General features: G+C 42.4%; 1 protein-coding gene across 1 annotated transcript in view; it reads left to right on the forward strand.

The window, feature by feature from the left end:
* Window positions 1-4,943: 4,943 nt before the first annotated feature.
* Window positions 4,944-12,096, forward strand: part of ADGRA3 (adhesion G protein-coupled receptor A3) — a 60,279-nt gene continuing 53,126 nt past the window's right edge. The window contains exon 1 of the mRNA XM_075709308.1: window positions 4,944-5,221. Within this exon, the coding sequence (XP_075565423.1) occupies window positions 4,944-5,221 (278 nt within the window). The remainder of the gene's footprint in view (window positions 5,222-12,096) is intronic.

The raw sequence follows: 12,096 nt of genomic DNA on the forward strand, positions 1-12,096 counted from the left end.
TTTCAGTGTCTAATTATGGCTTAATTTGGCGTTTATTGATAACCAAACCCAGAGACTTCTAAATAAACAGCTTTGAGAGCATTCTCCTTTTAAGCATTTCCAAAAAGTTTTCCATAAGAAGTATGCAAACTAAGCCAACTAATGTTTGGTATTCTGCCAAAGCATTCTTGAAATATGTCTACTTAAAGGAACAACCAGGTAAAGGAAAATAGTGTTTCTCCTCAGACTCCCAACTGAGTCTAAAAACTGTATTTTCCCAGTTATACTACTGACACTGAAGATCTCTGACCCTTGACTGCAGTAGACTGGGGAGAGGGCCTTGCAGGGAACATCTCTGTGTGTGAGAACAAATGGAGGATGTCCAACATGACAAACATCAGCCAAGCATCTGGGAATACCTGTGTTTGTCACAAGCAACAGCAGAGCTTGGGGTAACTCAGTGAACTGACAGAGGCAGGGATATAATACTACAACGTGCAGCTGTGTAAGAAGTAGTTTTTGTAGAAAGGTGACTCTGAGCCTGCTTGGATTTAGTAGTTACTAACAACAAGCCAGCATGTGCCAGCAGTTATCATCACCTCCCTGTACTTGGAATAGCAAATAACCACAGTATTGCAGACATAGCTGAGGGCAACCAATTGCTTCCTCTTCCTTGACAATTGCTGTAGCAAAGAAAACATAACTGATGATGTCCCAATCCATTAAGGGAAGAGATGAAATGTGGTAGGTGGAAGACTGTGGCAGTGGGAAAAAAAAGAGAAGGTATGAAGGTAGTGGAAGCATGGGAGTCCCTTGAGAGAATTAGGGAGAAATCATTTCAGTGAAGGTGATGATAGCCCAGAAAAATGTGCAGGGATGTGAAACCTGAACTGATAAAAGCAAAGGACAGGAGTAAGCAAAGACAATAATCAGAATGAAAGACAGACGAAAATCACTTAAAAGCTCCTATTTATCTCTGTGTCCTGAGGACATATGAAGGATTTGAAGTGCTGCCAAAGCTACCTTTGTTTACACATAAACACTGATAAGAATTTTTTTGCCTTCCCCTTTTCCCCACACCCTTCTTAACATCTTGGATACAAGAAGTTAGTAATTACTTGACTAGAAAGAAGAGAGGAAGAACTAATTTTCAAAATTGAATGTACTAGTGGCAAATTTTATGAAGGGAAGGGGAACAAGAGAAAAGGACAAAGTATACTGGTTTGCAATCTGGAAGCAAAGTGCATTCAAAAGAGTTCAAGTTACATGCCTCACCTCAAGTAAAGCATTACCAGCACCAACAAGATTACCAACACTGATGGAGAATGAGGGGATTGAGGGAAAGAAAGTTTGGTCTTTTCCAGTTCAGAAAAAGAAGCAAAAATTGGAGAAGAAGGCAATATTTTAGAGTAACTGCTATCCCAGCAATAGCCAGTAAGTTTTGGAAACAGCTTGCTTCCTTTTTTGCAGCTGTATCAGCTACTATAATAAAAGATATTGCCTCCCTCTACAGACCTTGTCTGTCTTGAAGTTACATACAATGGCTTACTTTGCTGCCCAAGTGGGAAGTTCCACTCCCTTCGATAGTGCCCTCATCTTCCTCCAGCCCCGGCACTCTTTTAACCCTTCCCTGAGTTGATTCAACTCAATAACCTGGAAGAAAACTAAACTCAGAAAAAGGTTAGCTCACTTGTTGAGTTGAATCAGTTTATTGAACAATTAGATGACTACCACGGGTGGAGCAAGAGCGAGGGCATATAACCTAAAGGTAGAGGGGTTGTTGGAAAGCTAGGAGGAACAGGACTTTTTGGTTTTTGAAGCAGACGTACAGTGTAACTTTATCCTTATATCCTTAGACCACTACAACTACAATAAAAGTAGTGATCTAATAAACTTAACAGAGGTATATCACAGTTAAAAAAAAACACACATGAAATTTGTTAAGTGACTCCTGTGGGACATATGTTTTGGATTAAGAGCTTTCCTGAGTCAATGTAAGAAAATACATTTTCAAATCTTTGGCACAGAATGGAAGCTGCAGTAATTTGCATGAAAAAGGAAAGATGAGGGTAAAAGCACAGGCCTTCAAGAAGAGCCTTTTGCTTGAAGGCTTCAAGCTTTTTGAACACACGTGAGGAACAATATGCCCTGGAATTACATTCACTGCAGAAGGAGACAAACTGAGAGAATATAAATCAACAGACAACAACGTTTCAAGGTTTCAACAGTAGCAGTTTAAACAGAGGCATCATTTAAAATTGTAGGAGCTTTGCAACTGGGATTCATAGTTAGAGATCTTAGTAGGGGTGGTTTCAGTGGAGTGGAAAGAACAGAGCAGATAGTTCAGAAACATCAAGGGCAAGTAACACACTTGAATCTATAAATTAGGAGGAAAGGAATTGGACATGACATTAAGATGAAAAGCAGTGGCAAGAAATTTGTCTCTCCAGGATTATGGGAAAATTGAGAGTTAAGATGGTCTATGATCACAGTCACCAGAAGTAACAGTTCACCACTTCCATCACCATCTTTAGATTATGTGACCATGTGGATCATCTCACTGATACAACTGGAGACCTATGGGTCAAAACATATGCATTGCCACAAATGCAAGACAAGGGAGAGGAGCGAGTAGCTTCAGAAAAACATGGGAATGTTCCCTTCAGTAGCACTGAAGTGCAAGCTTGATTAGCTATGCTGAAACCGTGGCGATGCCAAGCCAAAATTCTGGTGGGATCAATGGTTTAAACTGGCATAAACTGGCTCCGCTGCCAGAAGAGGCAGCTCTATGCCCTATCTCCACATTGATCCTTAACCCGGCACAAACTTTTTATGTAGCTGTGCAGTGAATTGGATCATGTTACTGACATAGCTGAAGGTTATGGGAAGAAAGTAGCAAAAGGGAAGAACTGTTTAACCCAGCACTATTTCTGAGGGAAAAAGTGTCTTGGGCCATGGTTTAATATAGTCAATCCAGCTTTAAAACTCCTGGTGCCAGCAAAAATGATGGGGCTCCATGATACAAAGTACTGATCCAATAAATATTCACTCTGCAGCTTGAATGTGTTTAATACAAAGCCCAAACCAGGAAAAGTAACTTTACATTGGTGAGTTTTATGCTAATTAGATCTTTCTTCTCTTACAGTTGGCACAACAGCAACGTAAGAGCACAAAGGCATTGTCAACTCTATTTTGTGTCCTGACCTAATTTAGTTCAAGTGTAATAGCAGCCTCGCACCTCACCCAGATCAGGTTGGTCCTGCTGAGTGACTAAGTGGCACACAAACCTAATTTAAAGTTCAAGGACCTGTGTCCTCTTTGCATTCTGGTCAACAATTTCAGTATGTAGAACAGGTTCCATATTAATCTGTAAGGGGCCATACAATCGAGGAGAGAAAACATGATGGTGGGTGAAGGGTATCTACAGCATGCCCAGGTAGTAGTGATGTTATTACTGTAACCTTGTTCCACCTGCCCCATTCCACAATTCCTGTTGTTTGCCTGTATCTTTCATTAGGTTATGTTTAAAACTGGGTCGCAACCTGAGTGTTCAACATTATTCAAGGACACCTTAGGTTAACGACTTTGTAAGGTTCTTTTTGGCAGCTATTATTGCCGATGCCTAAAATTGTATTTCTGTGCAATAACAGGCATTTTGCAGGGTGTTATTTGCCAGTGCTCTTCTGTAAGGACGGGGCATTGTGAGTCCTTGGTTAGGGACCAGAACTTCCTACGGGTTCTGCAATGTCTCTTTTAAAATTCTTAAAGTAGGTGCTGCCAGTTCTTGTAATTCAATTGTGAGTTAGGTAACAGTTATTTTATTATTCTCACACCTACCGGAGGCAAGGAACATATTGAGAATTTCAGCTGTCATTGGCACAAAGGCGTTTGTGCTTGGCTGTCCTGGCTGCAGAGAAATGTGAGAACGTGACCTACCTACACCCAGAAAAGCAGTCCCAAGCGTGCAATGAAAAGACACATTGTAGGTAGGTTGGTTTTTTTTTTTTTACATTTGAGATTGATGATATTGAAGCAACTTTTTCCATCTTTTGGCTCTTTGGCTGTCAAGTGGGAAAACCAGGGTTACCTCATTTTACAGGGATGATTTGAGGACAAATGTCTTGCAAGCACAAGACATTTAGAGTACTGAAAGCCATTCAGAACCTAGGCAGGGGATTATCCTTTCTCCACAAAGCATGCACGGGAACAGCCCCTCCTGCAAGACCAAAGATTTGGAGCTGGGGGCCAGAGGAAAGGCATGGAAGCAGAGGAGAGGGAAACCAAAGCGCTCCACCCTGTTCCTGCGAGGGGGACACGGCCCACGAGGTGCCAAAGGGACCCTCGGCTCTACAGAACGCTGAGGGGCCCAGAGCCACCGGCCATCGGGGAACAGGCAACGCCCCGGGGAAGGAGCTCCGGCCGGAGGCGGCCGGGGCAGGAAGGTCGCGACAGCTCGCAGCGCCGCCGCTGCGGGGAGCGGCGGGACGGAGGGCAGGCCCAGCGCTGCCGACGGCCCTGCCAAGGGCGCGGCGGCGGCGGAAGGGGCCGGGGTCTGCCGTCGGGAGGGCGCTTTCCCCCCTCAGCAGCACCTCCCCGCCGCGGCCACCTCACGCGGCGGCGCGCAGGCGCGGTGGCGGCCGTGGCGGCCGCGGCGCTTGCGCAGAGGGGCCGAGGCCCGGCCGGGCTCCGGCACTGGCGGAAGGCGGCGCTGCTGCCGCTGCGTGGAGCCCGCCCGGCCCCGACACAAAGACGAGGGCGGCGGTGGCGGCCCCGGCTCCTGCCCGCCCGCCCCCCCCCAGCTCGCCGCCCCCGCGGCACCACATGGCGGCAGCGCCGCGGCCGCGCCTGGCGCCGCCCCCGCGGAGCTAGGCCAAGGCGAACCCCCCCCCCCCATCCTCTCCCGCCCGGCCCGGCCGACCCCGCCGCCTGCGGAGGAGCGGAGCGGGGCCCTGCAGAGCCCCGCCATGCTGCCCCCGGGCCGCCGCGCTCTCTGCCGCCCGCCGCGCCGCCGCCGTCGCCGCCGCCCGGCGGGGCTCCTGCCCGCGCTCCTGCTGCTGACGGCGCTGGGGGGCGGCGGTGGCGACGCCGCGCTGCCCCCGGGCTGTAAGTACGACGGCCGCCCAAAAAGCGCCGGCAAAGCGGCGGCCGCCGGCGGCCCGGTGGAGGTGAAGGTGGTTTGCAGCAACCTGGAGCTCGCTCAGGTCCTGCCTCCCGAGCTGCTGCCTAACCGGACGGTCACCCTGTGAGTACCGTCCGCGGGTGGGGGGTCTTGGCGCGACGTGGATGGGGGGGGGGGAGCGCTGGCTTGAGGTAAAATGGGGGCGGCGGCGGGGGGGGGGGGGTGGGGGCGCGCTTGACCCCATGTGCTGCCGGGGAGAGCCCCAGGAGCGTTGTTTTTTTTGTTTTGGCTGTTCTTTTAATGCTTCCCCATAGCTTCCTGGGGTGGTGATTTTTGGGGGGGGGGGGGGGGCGGGAAGCGTCCCGTTACTCACTGGTGGGACGGGCGGCATCCCCCCCCCACCCCCCCCCCCGCCCTCCTGTTCTTAAACTTCCCTAAATTTAATTTTTTTTTCCATCTCAGGAGAAGCTCTGCTTCGGAGTACTGCGCTTTGAGGTAGTTTTAGCAACCGAGCGCTGATAGAGCGCGTGAGTCAGTAGGCGAGGTGGGGCCTGAAGTTTGGCGGTAGCAAACAGCAACCTGTTCGCTGCAGCTGGTGATAAAACCAGCGGAAGGGATTTATTTTGTTTCTTCTTTGGAAAAAAAAAAGGTCAATTTACTTCCACGGAGCAGTAGGCGTGCTCTTTTTATGCGGAGGCAATCCTAGCTCATCCATTTGAATAACAAGTTTCAAACAGGATATGCAACTTATTCCAAAGTAAGAAACCTGTTGCTATTTACTTAGACATGAGTGTGCACATGTAAAGGAAGGATTTGCAAGTTGTTTTTCTTCCTGAGACATTAACTGGTCACTCCATCAAAGAACTTCATAGAATCATAGAATGGTTTGGGTTGGAAGGGACCTTTAAAGATCATCGAGTCTGATCCCCCAGCCATGGGCAGGGACATCAGCAGCACTGGATTTCATCAGTGGATGGTCCTAAAAGTGGAACCCTGTCCCTTCTTTAGAGAGCCTTAAAGTACCTGTGTTACTGTGGGAAGACTCAAGTGCGACCAAGTACTATGCAAGAAAATCGATGAAAAGAAGCGGAATTATGGGGTCTAGCTTAAGATATTTTATCTACTTAACTGGAAATCACAGGTTTGAAAGATCTGCCAATAATCCGAGTTTAATAAGCACAGAATATATATAGTTCTGTCATGTGAAGAACAATCTGACTGCTGTTTTTGTGAATTTTGGCAGCACTGAAACACCAAGGAAGGGCTTCCTTCAGGGAGTCTTAGTGGGGTGTGGACCCAGTCAGTGTCAGATGCATGGATCAGGACCTGTGAGAAAAGGGAAAGCCAAAAAAAGGGAAGTGATTAAGGCTATAAAGTAGTTGTTCTCGCTTGGCAATCTGCAAGGGTTCAGAGAATATTCCTAAATGACCCGTGAGAAGTGACCAGAAATATTCGTATATGAAGTTTGTGAAGTAGAAAAGAAAGCAACAAGTAGGTGGTGATGGCTGTTTGATCAATAAATCCATTTTAGTCTTTGCTAGCCTCAAATGCTTTGCAGCTGATTAACTGTTAAAAAAATAGTATTATCCATTAAAATTTTGATAAAAGTAGATGTTAGTATGGTTGATACGCTGAAGTTGACTGTGGAGGTCTTTTGGTTCAAAAAACTTGCAGGGACAGCTCTGATTGCTGTGAAAGACAAGCAGATATCAAACACAGCAGCCTTGCTGTGAATGGACCTTTGTTCATAATTGCAGTGGCAGAAGAATTTGGAAGAATGGTTCATCTTTCATCTTGATTTTCATACTCCTTCACTATCTAGAGTGTAACTAGAGCATATCTACATACACTAATTAGTTGCTTTCAGTTTTAACTGGCCTTTGTAGTTCATCATAGAATCATAGAATGCTTTGGGTTGGAAGGGACCTTGAGAGATCATCTAGCCCAACCCCGCTGCATAACTTCTGAAATTTATTTTTCCCTTTTAAACTTTTTTAATAGACAAAGGAAGAACCAAAGTGATTTTTTTAATTATTTGTAGTAAGTATTGTAATTGTGTTGAAACAAGTAATACGAACGCATACTTTGAAATTTTGCTTAAATAAAAGGCAAAGATTATTAAACTAATGCTCCTGCTTTTGCTTAGAGAGTGGACACAATAACTGTTGTGTTTCAGGTTCTTTCAAGTTTGTTGATTTTTGAGGCATGACTTTCCATATCTCAGAGGTGTGGTTTTTTTTTTTTTTCCCTGCATCCATCTTAACCTGGTTAGAAAGTTTTCGTGATTTATAGGGTGTGTTGCCAAGTGCCATTTCACTAACATGTTGATTAGTAGTGGCTGGGTTAATCGTTATCTAATCTTTTGCCAAAAATTACTTTTTTTTCCAAGCTGATACTTAGAATTGCAGTACTTGGTGGATAGTGGAAGGTTGTCTGATTAGAGTCAAACTGCCCGGAGTTATCTTGAATCTTGATTCTTGTGGGATTCTTCTATTAAGATAAGTAGTAGTTCTATTATAGCTTTTTGGATTATTGGATCACAGAAGAGATAAGTAGCTGAAAATAGATCACTGTTGTGTAGATCAGCTGCATTTTAATTCAGCTAATTTTCTTTTATGTTGACTTTATTTTGCACAAACCGATTTTAAGTACAAGGACCTATATAGCTTTATATAACTTTTTGGTTTTTGAGTGAGCTAGGAATGACTCAAATAAAGTGACTATATTCATTTTAGAAATCCTAATTCCATCCTTATCACTGATCAAACTCATAGGCTTTCAGTAGATCAGCTGCTGTGCATTTAGCATTTACAATTTTTTTTTTTCCCAGTGAAATATTTTTAAGGACAAAACTCTCTAAAAAGTGAGGAAATAAGAGAAATAGTGGAAACTGGGTTAAATGAGTGGCATCTGAGGATGCTGGCCAGGTTCTTTCATTCTTGCACACCATTGTAGTTAGTGGTTAACAATAATATTGATAAGTTGGGCAAGGTCACTTAATTTATGAAATGCCTTGGCCTTTGTTTGCCACAAAACATTTTATTGTGCTAGTAATTTAGGTCAGTGTTACTTAGTTACAGTTCAGCAAAAATATCTTAAATTGATTTCAATTGATAAGAGACAGAGTAAGTTTGTTTCATGATTGAGGAAGGAAAGCAAACACTGGAAGAGCAGCATTAAAGTATAGAGAGATGTCCATGGGAGAATAAGTAATGTTTAGGATTTCTGGCAGTACTGTAAATTGAGATTCCTTTAGAATCCGTGTAGAATTAGATGGTGCTTTACTGAGCAGTTAGGTCAAATTCCAAGGTGAATTCAAGTTTAGTTATAGCTAAGGAAGGGACTGTTTCATAGCCTTATATAATAAAAATTGATTGGGATGCAAATGAAGAGTGAGTCTACATAAACACCATAGATGGCTTTGACCTTTGTAGTTTAACCAGCCAGATGAGATGCTTTTGGTGAGAAAATAACATAACTGGGTGAATGTAACTTGATGCTTTGTCTGACATGCTCTGTATTTCAGTAGATACTGAAGCTGTTGCCATGATTCACATTTGAATAAGACATGCACTCTTGTAATAGAAGCCTGAAATAAGATATGCATTGCTGTTGTGTTTCTTTGATGCAAGCTCAAATGATGATGTCATAACTTGTTGGATATTAACCATTACTTCGTTCTTTAGAAGAGAATGTGTAATTCCGCTGAAGACAAGCCCATGAAGTTGTAGTCCCTGTTACTTGTTGAGAATTTTAGTTACCCGTTACACATAGGTCATTCTGTAGGAATAGGAATCTGTGTAAACAGAGGAAAAGCATATATATTCAGTAAAGAATTGTGTTTCTGAATCAGGAGCGTTACTGGTCTGCAAAGAACTTTGCTTACCCGCTTATCCTGATAGGAACATATGAGTATCAATGTTTGCATTTACAAGCCAGAGCATTAGCCTAGATTTGTGTTCAGAACTGTTCAAAGATAGGCTTAACTGGGTTGCTGTTGAGAAACATCTTTAATGTCACAGTTTTTGTGCAGCTCCTAAATACACTCATGTCAAACTACATCCATTAAGCAGCTGAAGGGCACACTTATTTGGCCTTCCAGATATCTCTGCAGCCTTTCCATTCATAACACAAATTCCTAAATTCCAAAAGTTTCAGAGCAAAAGCTCACTCATTGCAAGGAGTCACTCATCTCACAGTGTGTGATTACATTATAATTACATGAGTAATTTTTTCCTTACAGAAAAAGGACTCTTTGGCTTTTAAAAGTAAAGCAAATAGATATTATGTAGTGACTTATATTTATGATTCTTAATATTCTTTTTTTGAGGCATGATCTGATGCTTTGCTAGACTGTTGTAATTTCCTTTGTTTTACTTAGTTGGGCCTTTCTCTAGTATGTGTTTGGAAAAAAAGAGTCCTTTACCAAAACATTGACAAACAGGAAGTATAGGCATAGTAAATATCTTCTGTGGATGTTTGCCTTTTCTTTTAAAGTACATTTCCATTACTAACTTGAAGGTACTCTTGACAGCTAATCCCTTTTTTGTTAAAATAGTCTATTTTAGACTGTTGTAAGAGCTCAGCACTAATAACTTGGGCAGTGATAACATTTTCTGAAGACACAAAGAGCTAATACCTCCCATTAAAACTTATCTTAAAATTTCCTTTGGTTGGTGGATGCATGGACTATGCAAAATACACTTTTCTCATGAACACATGTCAGTACAGAGACAGTACTTGAGAACTGTTGTATCCACAATTTAGTAAATCACAAGTACTTGTGCATGCCTTTTTACCGGTCGCATCTGGCTCCAAAAAATCATTACTGATGTTTCATTTTCTATTACGCTTGTATTCAAGTAGACCTGTTTAGTAGACATCTATCAGATTTTGTGTATGTCTTTTACCTTGTTGACAAGATAGCAATGCACATTCAAAATCAGATTCAGGCTTTGCCTGTTCCAACACTGATGCATTATTGTGGGGTTATTGCTATAGGATATTGAATACATATGGTATTCTTTTATGATTGTGTACGCTTTTGTGTAAATTTGAGTATTGCAGGAAAATTCTGAGGTCACAGTTTGAACAGCATTTTCTTCTAAATTGCAGTATTTTGTTCTACCTAAATAACTATTCATCTTTGGAAGACATCATATTACACTGTTAATACATATCCACTGGGATACCCAGTCAAGTTTGAATAGCGTCCTCTTGTTTCTTTTAGTGTTGCAGTAATGGCTTTAACATATGTGGTGGGTTGTAACTGGTAATAGTCTTCATGCAATAATGATTGTATTGATGCATACTGATTTTTTTTTAAAGATTATTCTTCTATATAAGCATTTTAAAAAATTGTTTTAGGTGCCTTTCACAATGAGATTATTGTACTTTTGATTAAATACATGAAGTAATTAGAAATATGGCTTCTGTACCATAGACACAACTGTAGGCAGTTGTTACAAGCCTGGAGTTCAGATTTTGAATGAGAGCTATGTATTGATCACTGCTGAGTTAAAAATACGGGAGGAGGACAGAGATAAGGTACGCAAAATTCTGGGAGCAAATTTAAATTTTTGTAATGAGGACAAATTAATTTTTTTAATTCTCTGAGCCACATCATTAATGTAGAGTTGCCCAATACCTTTATTTCCATGAGGATATCCATATAAGCAATGCCCTTTTTGCGTTCCTTAGCCCTTCAGTGAGTGTTAAATGTTCAGTGTGTTATGCTGTATCTAGCCTCAGGAAGAGAGATTTTGATCTTCAGGACTAATACTTTTTTCTTTTATTGTTTTCTTTCATTGATCAGTAGTACTCCTGTTTTTGTTTCAGTTTGGCAAAACTGCAAAATGCTAAAATTTAAAAGTTAATGCCAAGAGTTAAAGAAATAGAGCTAGAATTTGTGCTGCAGTGATGAAGAATGAGTAACTACATCTGTCTCATTCCTTTTTGCTTGCAGTTTGTTCATGTTTCAGAGGTTATTTTTGTAATTTAAAACAGGTATGGAGCTGCAAGATTAGATTTTTCAGAGTTTAATGGTTCCCATATGTACTTTGCATGGGCCAGATATGTGGCAGGTTCATGGATTTGTCATTACTGCCTTATTTAGTCTTTATCTTCACCATAATAGTCTCTATGGTTTTTGAATCTATACAGTTTAAATGCTTTCTTTGTACCAGTAGTTAATCCATGAAGATTAAAAACAGTTGAGCATTTCTTTTCATTAGCAGTAATAAATTGTTTTAAATTTAAGAACTTCAGGGAAATTCTCTGTAGAACTAAAGTATGTTTTTGTGGGTTTTGCTTTCTGCAGTGAGATAATGAATTTCAAATATGAATTTGTAAAATCTTAAATAATCAAATATCTTTAGTCTTTAACACAGTAAATAGGTGAAAATTCTACTTTCACCTTTGGATTTCACTGTTTGGCTGTTCAGCAGTGAAAACTGCAATGTCTCACTGCCCTTCAAGTCCTACAGTATGTCAGATTATATCCATTAATTACTGTTCACGTGCATTACTGTGTTGTGACTCCTCCTTTGGTATTGACACAGGGCATGTCCAGTGGTGCAGTGCAGTACTGTCCTACAGATCTCCAAGCTGCCTTAGCGTGAATGGGATGCCAGTGCACTGCGGTGCAGAGCTGCTAGGTCCCAAAGTAGAGCAGTTGCTTTGGTGGTGTGTGTGGTCCAAGCTAGTCAGCCAGTTTTGGCAGGGCTGCAGAGTTGTTGCTTTTGGAGTGGGAACTTGACCTTTTTGTCAAGGCAGACCAACTAAGAGCTTTTTTGGGGAAAAAAACCCAACCAAACCAAACATAATAAATGCAGATTGATTAAAGATGTTTAAGGAATAGGCAGCTTAATTCCACAGTTCCGTTTGCAGTGGACAGTGTGTTGTAGGGTTCATCCAGGCAAGTCTCCAGACTTACAGCTCTAGGTGGCTGTGGGCTACGCTGTCTTCACGTGCTTTGCCCAAAAGTACAGTCTGTGTCC

Source organism: Pelecanus crispus, chromosome 4 (assembly GCF_030463565.1).
Source record: "Pelecanus crispus isolate bPelCri1 chromosome 4, bPelCri1.pri, whole genome shotgun sequence".
In the NCBI taxonomy this organism is placed as follows: Eukaryota; Metazoa; Chordata; class Aves; order Pelecaniformes; family Pelecanidae; genus Pelecanus; species Pelecanus crispus.